At 40.0% G+C, this 24,471-nt stretch overlaps 1 protein-coding gene and 1 non-coding gene across 2 annotated transcripts; one reads left to right on the top strand and one right to left on the bottom strand.

Moving 5' to 3' along the window:
• Positions 1 to 3,810: 3,810 nt before the first annotated feature.
• On the top strand, positions 3,811 to 6,618 carry LOC148564857 (uncharacterized). Its single transcript, XM_088486453.1, has 2 exons — positions 3,811 to 5,379; positions 5,434 to 6,618. The coding sequence occupies exons 1-2, from the start codon at positions 3,811 to 3,813 to the stop codon at positions 6,616 to 6,618; spliced, it is 2,754 nt and encodes a 917-aa protein (XP_088342579.1).
• On the bottom strand, positions 4,396 to 4,499 carry LOC148564858 (small nucleolar RNA R71). Its single transcript, XR_015884193.1, has one exon. It is a non-coding gene; the product is annotated as a small nucleolar RNA R71 (small nucleolar RNA).
• Positions 6,619 to 24,471: the final 17,853 nt, after the last annotated feature.

Here is a 24,471-nt window from a genome sequence, read left to right as displayed (position 1 = left end):
TGTGGGAAAGTATCCCTTCCCAAGCCACCCTCCAACACAACATTCAAATAGGTAAAATTTTTATCCTTGTGCTTCACTTTCTCACTTGAATATAGGTTGATTGAAACGGATGGGTAACTTAGAGCTCTTTGCGGAGTTAATAGTAAGAGAGAGTTGTGTAGCAGTTGGGGGTTTGGAATTACGCTCATCAGGGTCAAAGCTCTAAAGTATAGGGACCATGATTGAAAGAAAGCAAACTTGTGTGGGTCTAGAAGGAAGAAAACTTGGCTTACTAAGGAGAATTCTATGTGTTAACCACTCGGATGGAAAAATTATGATAATCAACTTGAAGAAGGATGTGAAAATAAGATATGGAATCCCAGATTGTACTTTGAAAACCAACTTTGGAAACTCATATCTTGGGTAGAACTTCACCCAAGCTTAATGAAGATGGTTGGAATTTCTGTCAATCATTTGAGGAGCAAAGATCCTTGGAGATTCAAGGATGAGTACAAACACAAGCCACTATGACAAAGGGCTTCCCAAATGTCCAACTTAAGAATTTAAACTAAAAGTGCTAGGTGGGAGACACCCCACCATGGTAAACTCTTTCCACTCTCTTGTAGATTTGATTTGATTAATAAGTGATTTGAGTTGCCATTGTAGGTAGTTTCCTCTTCATATATTTGCTTTAATAATTTAGTTGCTAGTTGCCTGTGAAGCAAGTTTTCCTTGCTTGTACTTGAAAATCCTTCGAAAACCAAAATATTTTTGTAAATTTGCATTTTTGGTTGGTTTTGAGTTGTAGGTCATGTTAGGGTGAATTTTAGCTATTTTTGGTGTTTTGAAAAAAAAGGGGAGGGGGACAGGGACCCGTACGCATGATATACGCATACATATCAATGAGTGAACGCAGATCCCATATTTATTCCAGAGAGTTAGGCAAGTGTCGTGCAAACATTGGGCGTGGGGCACAAGCAAATGCACGCGTACGCGTACATGACGCGTACGCGTCGATGCGTTGACTCAATTCCCATACATATGACCCAAGAGTTGTGCTAACTCTGGGCCAATGATGCCAAGGCATCTTAGGCTAGTTTCACTAGCATTTTTCTGTTAGTTTTAGTTGTTTTATGCATTTTCTTGAGCTTAAAGTAACCAAGATTGGTTAAAAGAAGAACAAAGCAATGAACCATCCAAACAATATGATTTTGATGCGAATTCCATGAGTTTTAGTTATATTACTTGAATGCTATGAATGGAAGATTTCTCATGAAATTTTGCAAGACTTTGATGCAATTGTTTGGATGATTTCAGGGAAGAAGAGGCTAGGCAAGGAAGCAACAAAGTCAATAAAGGAAGCTTGAATATCACATGTGGAGTTTAAGTTCCAGTTTAAGCCTAAACTGGAGCTTAAACGCCAGAATCATGAAGGCTAAGAAATGCTGAAACTGAAGTTTAACCTCCAGTTTAACCTTAAACTGGAGGTTAAACGCCAGAACGAAAGTCTCACCAAAGAAGCATTTCCACGTTTAACCTCCAGTTTAACCTTAAACTGGAGGTTAAACGCCAGAAGTGAGAAGGGCACCAAGGGGGGCAGTTCCACGTTTAACCTCCAGTTTAACCTTAAACTGGAGGTTAAACGCCAGAAAGGGGAAAAGCACCAGGGAGCCATTTCCACGTTTAAGCTCCAGTTTGACCTTAAACTGGAGCTTAAACGTGTTCGACCAAGTTTCTCCTCCAGGGTTGCTTTCTCCATTTCCACGTTTAAGCTCCAGTTTAACCTTAAACTGGAGCTTAAACGTGTTCGACACCTCCAGGGCTACCTTTCTCAGCTTCCACGTTTAAGCTCCAGTTTAACCTTAAACTGGAGCTTAAACGTGTTCGACCTCCAGGGCTACCTTTCTCAGCTTCCACGTTTAAGCTCCAGTTTAACCTTAAACTGGAGCTTAAACGTGTTCGACCTCCAGGATGGCTTTCTCTATTTCCACGTTTAAGCTCCAGTTTAACCTTAAACTGGAGCTTAAACGTGTTCGACCTCCAGGGCTGCCTTTTCTACCTCCACGTTTAAGCTTCAGTTTAACCTTAAACTGAAGCTTAAACGTGTTCGACTAAGTTACCCTCCAGGGCTGCCTTCTTCCATTTTCACGTTTAAGCTTCAGTTTAACCTTAAACTGAAGCTTAAACGTGCTACCACAAAAGGCATCACTGGAAGTGTCTGGCGTTTAAGCTGCAGTTTAAGCTTAAACTGCAACTTAAACGCCACTCTTGGAAAAGGTTTCTGGGCCAAAAATATTGCGGTTTAAGTTAGTATTTGAGCACAAACATTAACTTAAACTTACTCTGGTATAAAACCCAATTGAATATCATGGTTTATGGGATTGGGCCTGAAGGATTGATGAGTCTGAAATTTCAATTTATTGAGTCATGTGTCATTATTTGATTATCACTAAGTTGGCTCAATGAATGTTACAGAATTTGGATCAACAGCCTCATCAAGATTATGGATCATAAACCCAAGGCAAAAGGAAAGCAGGGAGAGGCCTCAAAGCCCAAGAAACACAACAGAAGCTCAATATAGAAAGTGTATAAATAGGATAGAATTTAAGTTAGGAAGGACTGGACTTTTTCATTTAGCTAGTTTTCATATCTTTGTAATTGAATTCAGAGCTATGACTCACTAAACCCCCTTTCATTGGGTTAGGGAGCTCTATTGTAATTCAATGAATCAATAATAGTTTATCTTCTTCTTCAATCTTTTCTCTTGAATTTTGTTAGAAAGCTTCTCGATCTAATTCCATTGGGTAGTTGTCTTGGGAAAGAAACTACCCATAATTGGAATCCTTCGGAACCTTGGGAAAGGAATGGAGGATTCATGCTAGAGAAGCTTTCTCACAGTGAATTGGATTGGGGTTTGGATGGATATTGTGACATGTAATCCTACCAAATTGTGGTTCATGAAACTGTGTGGTATAATCAGTGATCGAGCATCATCTCTTCTTATGAACATTTAAACCAAGGGATTGGGAATTTGTTTGTTTTTAGAGAGAATTGGTGAGCCAAGGGATTGGGATCCAATCATATAAGATTGCCAAGAAAAATTCAATGAACGCATTGGTTGAGGAAGAGATAAACATGTTTTGATTCGGAGATCTCAATATCTCCTAACACCCAATGAATTCCCCATTTCTGATTTCCACTTTCTCTTTACATTCTGCAACTCAATTCATGCAATCACCCCCATTCCCTTTTAATTTCAGCAATTTAGCTTCTGCTCTTTAATTCATGCAATTTAAGATTCCGCCATTTAAATTTCTTGTCATTTACGTTTCCCGCCAATTTTACATTCCGCAAGTCTCATCTAAATCTTGATTCCGCTCAACTAGAACATACTTCTAATCCGAATTGCTCACTCAACCAATCCTTGTGGGATTCGACCTCACTCTATTGTGAGTTTTTACTTGACGATAACCGGTGCACTTGCCGGAAGGAATTTTGCCGATCGTGCAATTTCCTAAATCGTAGCATAACAAGTTTATGCGCATCAAGTTTATGGCGCCGTTGCCGGGGATTGGTTTTCGATTGACAATTCTCCAATTGGAAGTTAACTAGATTGAGCATTTTTTTTTGTTTTGATTAATTCAGTACAAGTTACTTGTTGAATTTTAATTTCTGCACTCCGTTACATGCTTTCTTTCTTTATGCCTTTAAATTCAAGCAACTAACTCACTGACTCACTAACTGTTTGAATTAATTCCTCAATTGCTCTAACCATACTCTTCCATTAACCAAGAGTATTTCACTTGTTTGTTGCCTGTGCTGTGTTCTTGTATGACAGGTAGGAGAGGAGAGACATCAACTCCTCCATATACCGAACCAGAGAGGACCCTTCATAGACTTAGAAGGGAAGCAAGAGGGAAGAGAGTACTGGGAGAAGAAGAATCTGAAGGAGAATCTGAGGACAATTTTGAGGAAGCTCTAGATCTCAACATGGATAGAGAAGTTCACAACCATGAGAGAGCTGATGGAAACAATGCCATTCCTGAGAGGAGGGTTCTTAGTTCATACATAAACCCAACCTCTGGGAATTGTGGTAGCAGCATTCAGAAACCACCCATTCAGGCCAACAATTTTGAACTCAAACCACAGCTAATATCACTTGTGGAGAATCATTGTTCATTTGGTGGAAGTGCTAATGAAGATCCCAACCAACATCTCACAAAATTCCTGAGAATTTGTGACACTGTGAAGTCCAATGGAGTCCAGGAAGATGCCTATAAACTGCTTTTGTTCCCATTTTCACTTAGGGACAAAGCAGCTAAGTGGCTGGAATCATTCCCAAGGGGGAGTCTAACAACATGGGATGAGGTGGAAAGCAAGTTTCTGGCATGTTTCTACCCCCCACAAAAGGTCAATAGGCTTCGATCTGAGGTTCAGACTTTTAGACAACAAGATGGTGAAACTCTCTACGAGGCATGGGAGAGATTCAAGGATTTGACAAGGAAATGCCCACCAGACATGTTCCATGATTGGGTGCAATTGCATATTTTCTATGATGGACTCTCATATGAATCAAGGAAGGCTGTAGACCATTCATCAGGAGGTTCATTGAACAGGAAAAAGACTGTGGAAGAAGCCATTGAAGTGATTGAGACAGTGGCTGAGAATGAGTACTACTATGCATCAGAGAGGCACAACACTAAGGGAGCCATGGAGCTGAACCATGTTGATACAATTCTAGCCCAAAACAAGGTGTTTGCCAAGCAACTAGCAGAGCTTACCAGGCAATTAGAAACAAAGCAAGTGGCTGCAATACACACACAAGATCAAGAGGAAGTAAGCATTGAAGGAGGTGATTGGGAAGAGGCCAACTATGTGGGAAACCAACAAAGGCAATCATATGATCCACATTCCAACACTTACAACCCAGGATGGAAAAATCACCCAAACTTTGGGTGGGGGAACCAACAAACCCAACCACAAAACCACAAACCTTACAACCACAACCAACATAACAATTCCACATACCAAAACTCCAACCAAAGATCATACCAAGCCACACAAAACACTTACTCCCAACCATCATATCATGGCCAAAATAATCAACCTACCCAACCTAATCCGAACCAACAATTTCAAGATCAATTAAACCGGATAGAAGGAATGATGGCAACCATGAGTCAAGACATAACCGAATTGAAAAGCTTCAGGGATGATGTGAGAGCTACCTTAAGAAACCATGGTGAAAAACTCAAGAGGATGGAGTCTCAAGTAGGAGAGCTATCTCAACAGGCCCCCAAATCAACTGCAGTGTTCCCTAGTGACACAGAAAAGAATCCTAAAGGGGAACAAAAGAGAGTGAGATGGGAAGAATGCAAGGCCATCACCATATTGAAGGAAGTTTCAGAAGAAGAAGGAATCAGGCCCTCAGAGCAGGAACCAGAAATCTTGAAGGAAGGTGTGGAAGAAGTTAAGCAGGAAAGTGGAACTGAGCAAGCCAAGGAACTGCAAAAAGGCATGCTGGAAATATACCAACCAAAAGCACCATTTCCTCAGAGGATAGGAGGAGGTGAAAAAGGGAAAACCTATTCAAGGTTTTTAGAGACATTTAAGTCTCTCCATATCAATATTCCCTTTCTTGAGATTCTCCAGCAGATGCCTACACATATCAAGTATTTAAAGGAATTGCTGAGCAAGAAAAGAGTTTTAAAGGGAGGACAAACTGTAATAATGAACAAAGAATGCAGTGCCCTCATCAAGAAGGATATAATCTCTAAGAAAACAGACCCAGGAAGTTTTCATATCCCCTGCATCATAGGGGAAACAAAAATTGACAGAGGATTCTGTGATCTAGGAGCTAGCATAAATGTGATGCCTCTGACTCTTATGAAGAGGCTACAACTGAATGAGGTGAGATCCACTGATGTAATCATACAACTAGCTGACAAAACTCAGAAGCAAGCTGAGGGGGTAGTTGAGAATGTGCTGGTGAAAGTGGGAAACTATTTCTTCCCCACAGACTTTGTCATTTGGGACATGGAAGAAAACTACCTACACCCCATCATTCTGGGGAGGCCATTTCTAGCCACTGCTAGAGCACTCATAGATGTAGAACAAGGAGAGCTAATTTTGAGAATACATGATGAACAGCTCATTTTCAATGTTTTCAAACCTACATCTGAGCCTGAACCAGAACCTGAAAAGCCTAAGGATGATAGTAGCCATCTATGTTTGGAGGAAAGCAATCCAGCAGCTGAAATTCTGAAACAGTCCTTGGAAGGCAAACAAGAATTGCAAGAGTTAAAGCCACAAGAATCAATAGAAACAGATCAGAAGGATCCTCCTGACATAAGGGTCAATGATGAAATCCTCAAGAGAAAGGGAAGAATTGTAAAGAAATTGCCAAGAGGGTGGAGAAACAAGAAAATTCCCACTGAAGGTTTCTCTCCGGGAGATAAAGTGATATCAAGTCATTATTTGCCAATCCCACCAGGCCTCAAAACCATTCCTTCCCAACTCCCTCAAGTGTTCACAATCAGGAAAGTTCTTTCTATGGAACATTTAGAGGTCATGAAGGAATCAAGTGGGGACGTTTGCATAGTAAGAGGAGAAGACGTCAAGCACTACAATCCACCCTAACAAGGGACAACCGTCAAGCTAGTGACGTTAAAGAAGCGCTTCATGGGAGGCAACCCATGTTTTTAATATCCTTACTCTTTATTGTTTTGTTTTGCATCTAATAAAGCATGGTTTCTTATGCATGAACTTGAATCCTCAGAACAACTGCTGAAAGAGTGCACTAAACATTGCATGTAAAATACAATTTGTCTCTAAGTTTGGTGTGCCTGAAGGCACCCAAAATTTATTCAAAATGCATTCAATTTTTCATGCAAAGTGCACAACCAAACATTAAGTTTGGTGTTCCTCTTTGAACACGGTTCATGAAAAGCAAGAAGTTCCTCTGGATTTCGAAATTCATGACAAGTAGACCATTCGCATGTTTTAATACTTTGGTTTCAATTACTTAGGATAGTAAATTTGTTTAGAATCAAAGAGCCAAAGTGACTATGATTTATTAGAATTATGCACATTCATTAAGGACAACCAATATGGATTTCATGTCATCAGGAGACTTTACCAAACACTAAGTTTGGTGTCCAGTAATAAGTGTGCATACATATACAAGTCACGGCTTTAAGCTCATGAAGTTAATCATTGATTTACATGTGCAAGTACTATTCATCATTCACATGGACCGAAAAATGATAGCACACTTGTTTGCTTGTGCAGGTACAAAAGAAAAGACAAAAATGGAGGAAAAAGACAAAGGGAGGTACGGTGCTTGGTCAAAAAGAAAGTTCACAAGTCTTTGAAGCTAACACATGGGAAAAGGAAGTTCTGCAAGAAAAGATTGCTACATGTACAACCTAATGCACCCAGAATACTTCCAAGAAATTGAAAAGCAATTCGTCCTTCTCCCTAATTCATATATTTACCATCAAGCCACCCTTCACAAACCACCCTAGCCGTCCATTTTTCACTTACGGGCACTATAAAGAACCACTTGAGGAACGAGTTCCACACCACCAATTCTCCTTCATGCACATTTCCCTTCATCATAGCATAACTATCTCTTGCCGAAAACAACCTCACCACACTTCCAACAACACTTCTTGCTTCACCTTGTCAACTTTAGCTTGTAACTTACCAAAACCAAAGAACCAATGGCAGCCTCATCTAGCCACAAAAGAAGAAAAGACAAGCAACCAATGGAGGAGAACAGGGAATTCGATGCAAGGAGGTACAAATCAGTTTTCCATGAGATTCAAGCCGAATGGATGAGACCTAAAAGGGTACTAGCTGAGGTTCCCTTTGACCTTGAAAAGGATGAGTTCCCAGGTGTTTGGGAAAAGATCAAAAAGAGGAAGTGGGAGCTCTTGACTAAGCCAATCACTAAAATCAACATCAACTTGGTGAAGGAGTTCTATGCAAATGCAGTGAGGGAAGACTCAACCAAGAAACCCACATACAAAAGCTATGTGAGAGGGGTAGAAGTTGACTTCAGTCCCAAAGCAATCATGAAAACTCTTGGCCTGAAAAACATACATTTCAGCCAAGCAGGTTATGAAGAAAGGATGATAGGAGAACCTGACTATACAACTATTGCTGAAGACCTTTGTGCCATCAGAGCTGAATGGGTGAGAAAAACAAGAGGGGCTCCAAGAGTCTTGAGAAGGGGAGACCTTACACCGGAAGCTAAAGGGTGGTATGCAATAGTTAGGAGATCCATCCTACCCACTGCAAACTCTTCAGAAATAGTCCCTAAAAGAGCCATCTTGCTACATTGCATTATGGTGGGAGGGGAAATCAAAGTTCATAAACTCATTGCTGAACAGATACAAGAGTTTAGTGAGAAAAGTGACCCTGAATCCTGGCTCCACTTCCCTAGCACCATCATTAGACTATGCATCGATGCCCAAGTACCACTTGAAGATGAAAGACCTAATTGGCTATATCCGGGATTGGCCATAACTGCGTACAGAATGACTCTTGGCCCAACTGCTCCAAGACATACAAAAAAAAGAAATGAAGAAGGGCAACAAGCGGAAGAAGAGCAAGAAGCGGAACAAGAAGGACAGGAAGGAGAAGACAGAGAAGAAGAGCAAGAAGAGCAAGCAATTCCAGAAAGAAGACAACGAACTCCTAGAGACCCCATGGATATGAGCAGAATGCAGGAAATCATGGAAGGAATGTCTCAACAATACATGAGGTCTCAGGAGAGACAAGAGGACTTTCACCTAAAAATGATGGATATGCAAAGGAACTTTGAATCAAGATTCTTGGATCTGCAAAGGGAACAGAATTTACACTTACAGGAATCCTTCAGCCACATATGCCAACACCAAGATGCCAATGTCATGGCAATCAAGGAAGCCACCACTTTACAGAATGCAAGATACTCAGTCCAAGCTGATTACAACATCAGTTCGCAAATCAAGCTTAACTACATAGGAGAACATCTACACAAGATGGACCCAGCATTCCCAGCTTTTGATGAGTATTTCAAAGGGAGGAAAGAAGGAGAAATAAACAAGGCAATGATCCTTGAAAAAGGAGTGGAAGAAACGATGAAAAAGGCTGGATTCTGGAAAAAGCTCATAAGAAAAGACAAAGGAAGCACAAGTGGTCAAAAAGAGGCAGGAAGCAAGAAGAAGCAGGATCCCAAGAATTAAGAAGAACCAAGCAATAAATAAGAGGTGGTCTCGTCCCTTAATAATCAAATGATAATTGGTGAATTGTCTTTATGAGCTTTCTTTCATTATGAGTCATTTAAGTTTTAATGTGAAGTCTCTAGTATGTTTGTCTGTCTATTGCTTTGAATAAAGTGAATGCCTAGATGTTTGGATATAACTTCACCTTCTTAAACAAATGCTTGCCATGCTTGTTCTGTTTCCGAAAATAAAAGAAAAGTTTGAACAAAAGTAACTTGGCTCAATTAGTGACAAATCAAGTAGAATTAAGTGGTGGTATGCATGCTTGATTGTTTAGTCAGATCACTGGAAATAGAGTGTAGAATTATCATTTTTTATGTAGAAATTGAAAACTGTCTATGGATCTTGATGAATAAATGTCTTTGGCCATGAAAAAGAAAGAAAAGGAAGAAGAAAAAGCCACTGAAAAAGGGCAACCAAAAAGAAAAAAAAAATTGAGAAAATAAGCTAGGCACCAATGGTTTGAACTTCTGAGACAAATGCCTGTGGTGTTCATGTATTAAGGATATGCTTGGATGAATAGGTTCTGAGGAGTGTTTCAACACTTGGTAACTTGGGTTAACTAACCCGGGATTATCAACCAAAAGTCCATTATCAAGAGCAACCTAAATACAAAACATTTAGTCACACAAAGAGGTGCTGGGCACCAATGTCTCAAGAAGAAATGTGAACTAAAATGCCTGAAGTGGATATGTGTAGTGCACTGATAAGAAAAAGAAAATGCCAAAGGCTTGTGCAACACATGACACTAAGCAAACAAGGAGCAAAGAAGCTCTAAGAAAAAGAAAAGAAAAACAAAGAAGAAAAGTGCCAAGGACATAAGAATAACAAGAGGCCATAGCAGTGTTTGATGGATGCAAGGAAAAAGTGATAATCTTACCTGATAAGAATGAAAAAGTGATGCTGCAACTTTCTGCATAAAACCCTTCTGATGAACTTCAAATGCTTGCTAATATAGCCAATGTAATTGCTTTCTGTTTCATACTTTCTTCTCAAATAACTCAGGACTTGCTTAGGGACAAGCAAGTATTAAGTTTGGTGTTGTGATGCCAAGGCATCTTAGGCTAGTTTCACTAGCATTTTTTTGTTAGTTTTAGTTGTTTTATGCATTTTCTTGAGCTTAAAGTAACCAAGAATGGTTAAAAGAAAAACAAAGCAATGAACCATCCAAACAATATGATTTTGATGCAAATTCCATGAGTTTTGGTTATATTACTTGAATGCTATGAATGGAAGATTTCTCATGAAATTTTGCAAGACTTTGATGCAATTGTTTGGATGATTTCAGGGAAGAAGAGGCTAGGCAAGGAAGCAACAAAGTCAATAAAGGAAGCTTGAATATCACATGTGGAGTTTAAGTTCCAGTTTAAGCCTAAACTGGAGCTTAAACGCCAGAATCATGAAGGCTAAGAAATGCTGAAACTGAAGTTTAACCTCCAGTTTAACCTTAAACTGGAGGTTAAACGCCAGAACGAAAGTCTCACCAAAGAAGCATTTCCACGTTTAACCTCCAGTTTAACCTTAAACTGGAGGTTAAACGCCAGAAGTGAGAAGGGCACCAAGGGGGGCAGTTCCACGTTTAACCTCCAGTTTAACCTTAAACTGGAGGTTAAACGCCAGAAAGGGGAAAAGCACCAGGGAGCCATTTCCACGTTTAAGCTCCAGTTTGACCTTAAACTGGAGCTTAAACGTGTTCGACCAAGTTTCTCCTCCAGGGTTGCTTTCTCCATTTCCACGTTTAAGCTCCAGTTTAACCTTAAACTGGAGCTTAAACGTGTTCGACACCTCCAGGGCTACCTTTCTCAGCTTCCACGTTTAAGCTCCAGTTTAACCTTAAACTGGAGCTTAAACGTGTTCGACCTCCAGGGCTACCTTTCTCAGCTTCCACGTTTAAGCTCCAGTTTAACCTTAAACTGGAGCTTAAACGTGTTCGACCTCCAGGATGGCTTTCTCTATTTCCACGTTTAAGCTCCAGTTTAACCTTAAACTGGAGCTTAAACGTGTTCAACCTCCAGGGCTGCCTTTTCTACCTCCACGTTTAAGCTTCAGTTTAACCTTAAACTGAAGCTTAAACGTGTTCGACTAAGTTACCCTCCAGGGCTGCCTTCTTCCATTTTCACGTTTAAGCTTCAGTTTAACCTTAAACTGAAGCTTAAACGTGCTACCACAAAAGGCATCACTGGAAGTGTCTGGCGTTTAAGCTGCAGTTTAAGCTTAAACTGCAACTTAAACGCCACTCTTGGAAAAGGTTTCTGGGCCAAAAATATTGCGGTTTAAGTTAGTATTTGAGCACAAACATTAACTTAAACTTACTCTGGTATGAAACCCAATTGAATATCATGGTTTATGGGATTGGGCCTGAAGGATTGATGAGTCTGAAATTTCAATTTATTGAGTCATGTGTCATTATTTGATTATCACTAAGTTGGCTCAATGAATGTTACAGAATTTGGATCAACAGCCTCATCAAGATTATGGATCATAAACCCAAGGCAAAAGGAAAGCAGGGAGAGGCCTCAAAGCCCAAGAAACACAACAGAAGCTCAATATAGAAAGTGTATAAATAGGATAGAATTTAAGTTAGGAAGGACTGGACTTTTTCATTTAGCTAGTTTTCATATCTTTGTAATTGAATTCAGAGCTATGACTCACTAAACCCCCTTTCATTGGGTTAGGGAGCTCTATTGTAATTCAATGAATCAATAATAGTTTATCTTCTTCTTCAATCTTTTCTCTTGAATTTTGTTAGAAAGCTTCTCGATCTAATTCCATTGGGTAGTTGTCTTGGGAAAGAAACTACCCATAATTGGAATCCTTCGGAACCTTGGGAAAGGAATGGAGGATTCATGCTAGAGAAGCTTTCTCACAGTGAATTGGATTGGGGTTTGGATGGATATTGTGACATGTAATCCTACCAAATTGTGGTTCATGAAACTGTGTGGTATAATCAGTGATCGAGCATCATCTCTTCTTATGAACATTTAAACCAAGGGATTGGGAATTTGTTTGTTTTTAGAGAGAATTGGTGAGCCAAGGGATTGGGATCCAATCATATAAGATTGCCAAGCAAAATTCAATGAACGCATTGGTTGAGGAAGAGATAAACATGTTTTGATTCGGAGATCTCAATATCTCCTAACACCCAATGAATTCCCCATTTCTGATTTCCACTTTCTCTTTACATTCTGCAACTCAATTCATGCAATCACCCCCATTCCCTTTTAATTTCAGCAATTTAGCTTCTGCTCTTTAATTCATGCAATTTAAGATTCCGCCATTTAAATTTCTTGTCATTTACATTTCCCGCCAATTTTACATTCCGCAAGTCTCATCTAAATCTTGATTCCGCTCAACTAGAACATACTTCTAATCCGAATTGCTCACTCAACCAATCCTTGTGGGATTCGACCTCACTCTATTGTGAGTTTTTACTTGACGATAACCGGTGCACTTGCCGGAAGGAATTTTGCCGATCGTGCAATTTCCTAAATCGTAGCATAACAAGTTTATGCGCATCAGCCAACACTGTGCGTCTGGCCTAACCTTTAACCCATGCGGACGTGTACCATACGCGTACGCGTCGATGCACAATTTCCTCATCCATGGTTAAGCGCAGATGACACTTCCGTGTCTATTCTTTTCCCGCCCACCCATGCGGACGCATACAGGACGCGTGCGCATGGATTCAAAAACACTAACCCCATCCACGTGAGAAACCCTTGCCATTCGCATACCCTGTTTTCTCTCCCCCGCCCCAGCGTTTCCTTTTCCCCTTCCCTCCATAATCACAGCGCCACCCAAGCCACCCTCATCCACCTCCGTCCGGCAAAGCTGATGTGTAAACTTTTGTTGATATAGAATTTCTCAATTGAATTCTCGTTGCAAGTATAGTTCTCACATCAAAATGGCGCCGTTGTCGGGGAGTTGCAATTGTGCTATGTTATTGGCTATTGTATATATTGTGAATAGCTTGATTTTTGGTTTGTTTGTTAGTTTTTGTTAGCTTTAGGATTTGTTTTTTTTGTTTCTTATTAATCTTTGTTTTTATTTTCTCTTATCACCATGAATTCTCATCACTTTGGCTATGAGTGTGGTTCAAACTATGTTGTAGGAAATGAAAGCTTCAATGAGGATGTGCATCATGAATTTGGAAATCAAAGATGGGAGGAGCCTCAAGCCTATGGACAACCTTCTTGGCAACAACCTCCTCCGGTTTCTTATGGGTACAATTCAAATCTTGATGCATACCAATCTAATGTATGTGATGACCCTTCTTGTGATTGTCAACCACAACCACCACATACATATGAACCCCCTCCTCAACATAGCCCTCAACAACCATACTCACAAGCCTCATACCACCATTCACCTCCACATGATCCTAAACCATACCCACCATACCAACCACCATATGAACCATACTTAGAGCCACTACCATTCCAACACCAATACTCCCAAGAACCACAAAGTTTACACATACCACCTCAAGAATTTCACCAATATGAACCACCTTCCGACTATAACACCTTTCCCTCAAACAATGAACCCTCTCTTCCACCACAACCCACTGATGAAGCCTTTATGCTAGAATTAAGGGATCTTGAATCTCATATCTTAAGGCAACACGAGGAGGATAAAAAGAAATTTGAGGAGTTAAGGGAAAAAATGGCTATCATGGTAGAAGCCATTGGCAACATCTCTCATCCTGCCTAAGCCTATGCGATCAAGGCACTTCCATTGTGGAATGTGGAGAAGCAACCAATAAGCTTAATGAGGGAGTGAACTTGAAGCTCCAAGGTGAAGAAGAGGAGTTAAAGCAAGAAATGCAACAAGAAGAGGAGGTAGAGATTATTTAACAAAAGGAAGTAGTGGTTGGAGCCTTAGGATATGTTGAGTACATAGAGGAAGCACAAATTGAAGAGCCTTCTTCCATGGAGTTTGAAGTTGATGTTGAAGAGGAGAGTGCACAACCTCCAAGGCACAATGTGATTGAAGAATTGGAAGAAGTGTTCAAATCAATAGGCCCTCCTATTTATGATGACTCCACATCAACATATGATCCTCTTGAATTTGAAGAATCCTTCCCCACTATGCTTGGAATCGATGATGAGGTAGATTTCACTCAACCTCCTATGTATGATTTGAGTGATGGGGAAGAGCTAGAGGACATTGGTGAAGAAGAACTTGAACTTGAGGAAGCTTGGCAAAAGGTAAAGCTTGAAGAACTTTGCCAAGTGGTGGAAGCCTTTCAAAAAGGATGGACGGGAGTGGAGCATATTTTGTCAAGACCGTTGGGAACTCCTCCACCTAGGTTGTCATCTAATCCTTCATTTGAGTGGGTAAAACTTCTAACTCTTAGCTTTATTATCCCACTTGAATATGGTTTGCTTGAGACGGATGGCCAACTTAGGGCGCTTTCTGGAATTAAGCGTAAAAGGAGGATGTTTAGTGGTTGGCGTTGTAAGTCTAGGCTCATTATGGTTGAAGCTTCAAGGAGTAAAGGTTGGACTAGTGCTCAATTGGATGGGTCTAGGAGGATAGTTTAGTGCTTCCATGAGAATTCATCTCTCTTGCCACCAGAAGGAAATCACCATGATCAACTCAAGGATGGGTGTGAAAACAAAGTGTGGGATCCCGGATCACACAAGGAAAATCGACTTTGGGAGCCCACGATTTGTGAAGAACTCTATCAAAGCTTGGAGTTATTAACCTTGACTGATGAAGCACAATGGAAGTCCAAGCATTGGTGGATGTTCAAGGATGGATTCAAGCACAAGCCACCTTGATGAGGAGCTCCCCATAAGTCCAAATTAAGGACAATAAACAAAAGTGTTAGGTGGGAGACACCCCACCATGGTAACATTTTTTCATTTTTTCCTTTTGTACATATTGGTAAAATAGGTTTAATCTCATGTTTTGATTGATTTATTAAGTTTGTTTGGTAGTCTAGTAGGTTAAATAAAGTTTTATGATGTTTTGGTAGTTGTTTGGAGGTTTGGAATGCTCGGTTTGGTGCAAAAACATAGAAAAATTTTGAAAAATAGAGCACCACCCACGCGCACGCGCACTCCACGCGTACACGTAAATCAAGCAATTTCGGCCATCCACGCGGACGCTCCATGTACGCGTACGCGTGGATTGAATTTTTCCACTACCCATACATTCACCCGAGAGTTGTGCCTGAAGTGTGCCAACTTTGTGCCCCAGGGCACGCGAACGCGTACCTTGTGCGTCCGCGTCGACTCTCTGCTTTGCCATGCACGCGTACGTACGCTGTACGCGTACGCATCGCTTCCATTTTCATCAATCCACGCTTACGCGCACATGACGCGCATGCGTGGATTGCCCTATTTCACTCACCTTCTTTTCTTCTCCTCTTTCCATTTCTTTCCTTCTTCTCTTCTCTTTCCACCCTTCAATCATCATCCAACACTACCAAGCATCATGTAACACCATTTTTTTAGTTAGTTTAACTTTTGTTTTCCATTATAAGTGTTGGATTACTAATCTTGTTTACCATTTACTGCTGCTTATTACTAATGGGATGTTAGTTTAACATCATTGTCGTTATTGTCATTGTTGGATTCCTTTGTTGAGGTTGCAATTTATTACTTGCTTTAGAATTTTTCACGTTTAACACTTTTGAATACCAAGTACTTGTTACATTGTCTTCATGCATCTTACCTCTTTGAATTTCATGTTTTGGCCACCATGCATTCATCATCTATTGTTAGGCAATTGTACATTATCAATGCATTTTTTTTAGGATGCTTGTTCTAATTGATCATCATCTATTTCATGCATTGAGATTGTGGAATTGTGAAATTGGATCAAAGCTTACCTAGTGACATATTTTTTAGCTTTGTAAAGCTTTGTGGGCCATGCTTGCTATTTGATTGATTTCCCCTTCTATCTTCTTTGTCCTAAGTTCCATAGCATCCATGTGTTTTACCTCTATGCCACTTAGGTGTTGCAACAACTTCAATATGTGTCATTAATTGTTGTGTGAGTTTCATATACCATTTTGTACACTAAGTCTACCTACACATCAATCAATGTCCATGCATTATCCAATTTCGCAATTGCTTGATTAATTGCTTGAATGCTTTCATGCCTCTTCACTACTTGTGTGGTTGACTTAACCTACAAGTATTTTAAAGTATCTCAAGCACACTTGAATGAGTTAAGTGCATGTTTTCTTTTTTATAATTGTGACATGATTTTTTTAAATACTAGGGTGTGAGTTCTAAACCCCATGCAAGTTAGGATCTACACACTTATTTTTCATTAATGTCACATGATGACAAGTCATCGTAGCCTAGTTTCACTAGCCTTTTTCTTTTGTTTTCGATTGATTTATGCACTTTCTTGAGCCATAAGCAAGCCAATTGGGTAGATTTCCATGTTTCCTTTGATTCAATCAACCATGTATGAATTAATGCAATTTCATGAGATTTTATGCTATAATTGTCATATATTATGAAAGAATAACAAACTCATGATTTTAAGCAAAGCTTTGATGTGTTTGGTTGATTGATGATAGGTGAAAAGAGTTTTGAAGAAGGTTGAAGAAAGAAGGAAGGGCTAGGAGCAAGAGAGAACAAAAAGTTTGAGCAAAAGTTTACCTCAAACTTTAGCTCAAACTTTTAAAAGAGTTGAAAACACTCCAGAGGAAAAAAGCTTGAGCAAAAGTTTGACCTCAAACTTTAGCTCAAACTTTTGGGAAAAAAGCTTGAGCAAAAGTTTGACCTCAAACTTTAGCTCAAACTTTTGGGAGAAAAGCTTGAGCCAACGTTTGCCTCAAACTTTTTGGCAAACGTTGGCATCACAAAATCAATACCCTGGAGAAAAAAAGCTTGCGCCAACGTTTGAGGTCAAACTTTTGCTCAAACGTTGGCACCACTCTTGCACACCCTGGAGGAAAAAGCTTGCGCCAACGTTTGAGGTCAAACTTTTGCTCAAACGTTGGCGCAACACACATTTACAAGGGGGCCAATGTTTGAGCAAAAGTTTGACCCCAAACTTTGGCTCAAACGTTGGTAGCAGCAAGAATGGGGCAGCTGGTATAAAAAGCTTGAGCAAAAGTTTGACCTCAAACTTTTACTCAAGCTTTTATGTTTTTCAACCCGGTTCACAATGGATCTTTCTCCAACTCCAAGAGCAATCAACCAAGGCCTTTATCAACCCAATTCTATCAAGAACAAAGGCCCAATTGAAGGCTTGAAGACCATTTGAAGAAAGTGTATAAATAGCTTAGGATTTAAGTTTTCAGGGAGCTTCCTTTTTAGAATTTTCGTAACACATACAGTAGAGAATTCACTTTATATTTTTGAATTGTTGTTTTAGAATTCTAGAGAATTGGGGAGGAGAATTGATCTCTCTTCTTCCTGGTTCTTGTTGAGCACTCTTTACTTTTCTTGCTTGGGATCTTAGGTGGAGAATTGAAGAACTTCTGTTTCAATCTCACCTTTGGATCTTGTTTAATTTTATGCATAATCAAATTTCAATTTCTATTCATTGCTTCTTCTTCTATTCTCTCTGCAATTTACATTTCCCTTGCAATTGTTCTTGCTGGATCTAGGAAGGCAGTGAGATCTAGAATTGGTTATCTAGTCTCTTGGGTCCTGAGATCTACAGCTTTAAATTTCAATTTCCCTGTTTCGTTGCTACACTAAGCTGATTTCTATTTTTGTCACGATCCGGTTCAATTGAATCCATCTTCTACATTCCTGTTGTTTGCAATTTATTGTTCCTTGTTTAATTTCTGCAAATCCACTTCCCAATTCCCTTTACCATTCAAGCCATTTACATTTCTTGTACTTTAAGATTCTGCAATTTACATTTCTTGCAATCTAAGTTTCTGAAATTTACATTACTTGTTCTTTAAGATTCAGCTTATTTACTTTCTTTGCTCTTTAATTTTCTGCAATCTACCCTTCTCCCTTTTAATTTCATGCAATTTAGCTTTTGTCGAATACAAACCACTCAAATCAACTCTTGATTCGCTTGACTAAATCAACCACTAAACTAAAATTGCTCAATCCTTCAGTCCCTGTGGGATCGACCTCACTCCCGTGAGTTTTATTACTTGATACGACCCGGTGCACTTGCCGGTTAGTTTTGTGTATTTGGAATTCATTTTTTGTTTTCCGAAAATACGCATCAAGTTTTTGGCGCCGTTGCCGGGGATTGAAATAGATTGACAATGATTAAGTGAAGTGGAGATCTAGATCTAGCATTTTTATTTTCTGTTTCTCAAATTTTTGACTAACACACTAACTGTTTGAATTTTTGCTTAAGCTAACTTAACTTCATTCTGGCAACAGATCGAAGTGTTACTGGTGGTGTTTCTTTTGTTTTGTTTGTATGTCAGGTACAGGGAGAACGATTCCTGTTTTATCTGAAACTGACCAGAGAACTCTTAGAAGGTTAAGAAGAGCTGAAAGAGGGAAAAATATTGTTGGAGAGGAAGAATCTGAGGAAGAATATCACGAGATGGAAGGAGATCCATCTAATCCAGGAGGAGGGGTTAACAATAACCCACAGCAGAGGAGAGTATTGGCCTCCTATACCTTTGCAAATGCTAGACATTGTAGAAGCAGCATTTTCACCCCTAATGTCAATGCAAATAACTTTGAACTGAAGCCACAACTTATTACATTGGTCCAAAATAACTGCTCGTTTGGGGGAGGACCATTGGAGGATCCAAATCAACATCTATCTACCTTCTTAAGGATTTGTGACACTGTCAAGTCCAATGGCGTGAATCCTGAAACTTACAAGCTTCTGCTGTTCCCGTTCTCATTAAGGGACAAGGCCGCACAATGGCTTGAAACTTTTCCCCAAGGAAGCATCACTAATTGGGATGACTTGGTAACTAAATTTCTAGCCAAATTCTATCCACCTCAAAGAGTCATCAGGCTGAAGACTGAGGTGCAAACATTCACGCAATTGGATGCTGAAAATCTGTATGAAGCATGCGAGAGATACAAGGCTTTGCTGAGGAAATGTCCACCAGAAATGTTCACTGAGTGGGATAAGCTACAGAACTTCTATGAAGGACTCACTCTAAAGGCTCAAGAATCACTTGACCACTCAGCTGGAGGATCATTGCAACTGATGAAAACAGCAGAAGAAGCTCAAAATCTTATTGACATGGTGGCCAACAATCAATATTTCTTTGCTCATCAAAGAAATCGCCAACCATCACAAAGGAGAGGAGTAATGGAGCTAGAAGGAGTGGATTCAATCTTGGCTCAAAACAAGATGATGCAGCAGCAAATTCAACAACAATTTGAGCAAATGGCCAAGAGGATTGATAGCCTCCAAGTTGCAGCAGTTAACACAAGCCAACCATCATCCACATGGGGGCAAAATGAAGAAATTCAAGAGGAGCAGCAGCAAGAACAAGTCCAGTACATGCACAACCAAGGACTAAATGAAGTGTATGGTGATACATACAATCCATCCTGGAAGAACCACCCAAACCTTAGATGGGGAGATAACCACACCCAAAACAAACAACCATGGCAGAGGAACTCAAACCAAAACACTTCAAGAAACAACCAAAACCACAACCAGCAGCAAACTAACCAAAACCCCTACAGAAAACCTCAAAACAACTACCCCAACCCCAACCATTACCAATCTAATAACCAACCCACCAACCAAAATACCCACCATCCACCATCCACATCTCACAACCCACCACAAGCATCACCTGAATCTCAAAGACTCACCAACTTGGAAACCTTGATAGACAAAATGTGAAAACAACAAGAAATAACAACCAAGAACCATGAAGCCTCCATGAAGAGCCTAGAGAGGCAAATTGGGCAAATCTCCAAATAGATTTCTGTTGAGAGACCTTCAAGCTCACTGTCGAGTGACACAATCCCAAATCCTAAGGAAGAATGCAAGGCAATACAATTAAGGAGTGGGAGAACATTGATGAGCAACAATGACACTACAAAGAAGCAAGTAGAGAGCAGCAAAAGACCAATAGAAGAGAAACAGCCAACACACACAGAGGAAGCCAATGATGATGATGCAATGGCAAGCAAGCAAGCTTCAAAGCAAACTCAAGAAAAGGAGGAACAATAAAAAATTCCAAAAAAGGGGAATGAAGCAATTGAAGAGCCAACCAAAAATCAAAAGCAACAAGCAGAGAAGACCTTTGTACCTCCACTGCCATATCCCCAGAGATTCAACAAGGAGGCAAAAGACCAACAATTTCACAAGTTCCTTGAGATTTTCAAGAAGTTGGAGATAAATATTCCCTTGGCTCAGGCACTGGAGCAGATGCCCCTATATGCCAAGTTCATGAAGGAGCTAATCAACAAGAAGTGAAGTTGGCAAGAAAAGGAAACTATCATGCTCACTGAAGAATGTAGCACTGTGATCCAGATGGGTATCCCACCAAAGCTCAAAGATCCAGGGAGTTTTGTAATCTCATGCACCATAGGTAAGATAACATTGGAAAACGCCCTGTGTGATCTAGGTGCCAGCATCAACTTGATGCCTCTATCATTGATGAGAAAGCTTGCCATAGAAGAAATTAAACCCACCAGGATGTCACTAGTCATGGCCGATAGATCAATCAAGACACCCAATGGTATTGTGGAGAATTTACTAGTGAAGGTCAGGAAGTTTATCTTCCCCGCAGACTTCGTAATCTTAGACACAGAAGGGGAAGGAAGCAGTATCATCTTGGGGAGACCATTTCTAGCCACAGCAAGAACCACTATTGATGTGGAGAAGGGAGAAATGACCTTCAGGGTGCATAATGAACAAATGGTAATCAATGTCTTCAAATCAATGCAACACCCCTCAGAGCAAGAGAACTACATGAATGTGGATATGATAAAAGGGCTGGTAGAAGAAATGTTTGAAGACGACTATCTGGAGCATCAGAAAGAACAAGGAGAGGAAGTAATAGAAATACTCATTGAAGACAAGAAAGAGGAAAAACCAAAACAGGAGTTGAAACCTCTCCCTCCTCACCTCAAATACGTGTTTCTTGGGGAAGCAGAGGCATTACCAGTGATTATAAATTCCTCCTTGAACATGGATGAGGAAGCAAGGTTGATTGAAGTATTAAAAACTCACAAAACAGCCTTGGGGTGGACAATTGAGGACATCAAAGGCATCAGCCCTGCTATTTGCATGCATAAAATTTTATTGGAGGAAGAATCAATACCTGTGGTTCAACCTCAAAGAAGACTCAACCCAACCATGAAAGAGGTGATTCAAAAAGAAGTGATGAAGCTATGGAATGCAGGGATAATTTTCCCAAACTCAGACAGCTCTTGGGTGAGTCCGGTTTAAGTTGTGCCCAAAAAGGGAGGAATGACAGTCATCACCAATGAAAAGAATGAGTTGATCCCCACTAGGACAGTGACTGGGTGGAGAATGTGCATAGAATACAGGAGATTGAATGATGCAACAAGAAAAGATCATTTTCCTTTGCCGTTCATCGATCAAATGTTGGAAAGACTAGCAGGCCATGCTTATTATTGCTTCCTGGATGGGTATTCTGGTTACAATCAAATAGTGGTGGACCCCAAGGATCAAGAGAAGACATCCTTCACATGCCCATTTGGAGTTTTTGCCTATAGAAGGATGCCCTTTGGGCTATGCAACGCCCCAGCCACTTTTCAAAGGTGTATGCTTTCTATCTTTTTTGATATGGTGGAAAAATTCTTAAAAGTCTTCATGGATGATTTTTCTGTTTTTGGCAATTCATTTAACACTTGCTTGCATAACTTAACTCTTGTTTTGAAAAGATGCCAAGAAACTAATTTGGTGTTGAATTGGGAAAAAATGCCATTTCATGGTTCCGGAAGGAATAGTTCTTGGGCATAAAGTGTCATGTAGAGGTATAGAAGTTGATAAAGCTAAAATAGAAGTTATTGAAAAACTCCCTATACCTGTTAATGTGAAAGCAGTAAGAAGTTTTCTTGGGCATGCTGGCTTCTACAGAAGGTTTATCAAGGACTTTTCAAAAATAGCAAAACCATTGAGCAATTTACTAATGAATGATGTTCCCTTTATTTTTGATGATAACTGTAAACAAGCCTTTGAAACTCTCAAGAGAAAGCTCATTACAGCACCAATCATCACACCCCCTGATTGGAATTTACCTTTTGAACTTATGTGTGATGCAAGCAACCTTGCTATCGGTGCTGTACTGGGGCAAAAGAAGGACAAATTACATCATGTCATATATTATGCTAGCAAAGTGTTGAATGAAACACAGAAAAATTATACCACCACTGAAAAAGAACTTTTAGCAATTGTATATGCATTTGATAAGTTTAGACAATACTTGATCGGTTCAAAAGTTATAGTATACACTGACCATTCTGCTCTCAAGTATTTAATGTCTAAACAGGATTCAAAGCCAAGGCTTATTAGGTGGGTGTTGCTGCTACAAGAATTTGATATTGAAGTGAGGGATAGGAAGGGAAGTGAAAATCAAGTAGCAGATCATCTATCAAGAGTGCCACAAGAAGCTAAGCAAGACAAACCACAGCAAGTAAATGAGAACTTCCCTGATGAACATCTCTTCCAAATTCAACAAACACCTTGGTTTGCTGACATAGCAAACTACAAGGTAGGAAGGAAGATACCTCAACAATTTTCCAAGCAACAAATGAAGAAATTACTCAATGAAGCAAGGAAGTTCTTATGGGATGAACCTTTTCTATTCAAGAGATGCTCTGATGGAATGATTAGGAGGTGTGTCCCTAAAAGTGAAATAAAGGACATACTATGGCATTACCATGGCTCAGCATATGGTGGACACTTTGGACCAGAGAGAACAGCTGCAAAGGTATTACAGAGTGGGTTCTATTGGCTAACTATCTTCAAGGATGCCAGAGAGTTTGTTCACCAATGCAATGAATGTCAAAGAACTAGAGGATTGACAAAAAGAAATGAGATGCCTTAAAATTTCATCCTGGAAGTGGAGCTGTTTGACTTATGGGGCATTGATTTCATGGGACCTTTTCCTCCTTCCTACTCTTTCAGATATATCCTGGTGGCAATAGAGTATGTATCAAAGTGGGTGGAAGCCATAGCCACAACCACCTGTGATGCACATATTGTCCTCCAATTCCTTAAAAAGCACATTTTCACAAGATATGGAGTGCCCAAAGGTCTGGTTAGTGATGGTGGTGGTCACTTTTGCAACAAACAGATGGAGAAACTCCTCCACAAATATGGAGTAATCCATAAAGTGGCCACATCTTACCACCCTCGGACTAATGGCCAGGCTGAACTTGCAAATAGGGAATTGAAGAAGATCCTAGAGAAAACAGTGGGAAGCACAAGAAAAGATTGGGCTAGGAAGCTAGAAGATGCATTTTGGGCATATAGGACAGCTTTCAAAACTCCTATTGGCAAGTCACCCTTTCAGCTATTGTATGGCAAATCTTGCCACCTCCCTGTAGAGCTTGAACACAGAGCTTTTTGGGCTACTAAACTCCTCAACCTTGATTCCCAAGCTGCAGGAGAGAAAAGGTTGTTACAACTAAATGAGTTGGATGAATTCAGACTAGAAGCCTATGAGAGTGCTAAGATATACAAGGAAAGAGCTAAGAGGTGGCATGATAAGAAGATCACAAAGAAGGAGTTCAAGCCAGGACAACAAGTGCTCCTGTATAACTCAAGGCTTAAGATCTTCCCTGGCAAACTTAAGTCTAAGTGGACTAGCCCATACTTGGTGACAAAGGTCTTTCCTTATGGGAGTATTGAATTACTAGATGAAGTAACAAAGAGTCAATTCACAGCAAATGGTCACAGAGCAAAACTGTACTGGGAGGACAATGGGATAAGGAAAAAGAGGTTCAGAGCCTACAGCCTTCTTGAGAAGAATTGAAGGATGTCAAGCTAGTGACATTAAAAGAGCGCATGTTGGGAGGCAACCCAACCAGAGGTAGTTTTCTTTTCATAGCCTTTTCAATAAAAATGTTGAATATTTGGTATGCATTGCAAGGAGCTAAGTTTGGTGTCACACACCAAAACAATTTAAAGGAGAATGAAGGATCATAAGTTTGGTGTTCCACCAAAACATCATTTAAAAACACATTCTCACTTCGTGCACAATACTAGCTCCAAGCAATCAAACAGATTATTCAGTTACTTAATTGCTCTCTAGTGTTAACTTCATAACCTTTAGCAAGAACATAAGATTTTACATATAGTTAACCTGTTGCAT

This window comes from Arachis ipaensis, chromosome B5, assembly GCF_059453495.1.
Source record: "Arachis ipaensis isolate K30076 ecotype BB chromosome B5, ASM5945349v1, whole genome shotgun sequence".
Lineage (NCBI taxonomy): Eukaryota > Viridiplantae > Streptophyta > Magnoliopsida > Fabales > Fabaceae > Arachis > Arachis ipaensis.
This window is presented reverse-complemented; position numbering and strand designations above follow the sequence as displayed.

Bases quoted from the DNA above. Each gene is read 5' to 3' on its own strand.
- LOC148564857 (XM_088486453.1), top strand. From the start codon at position 3,811: ATGACAGGTAGGAGAGGAGAGACATCAACTCCTCCATATACCGAACCA. The intron at 5,380-5,433 runs GTTTCAGAAGAA...GAAATCTTGAAG, and splicing joins CCATCACCATATTGAAGGAA to GAAGGTGTGGAAGAAGTTAA.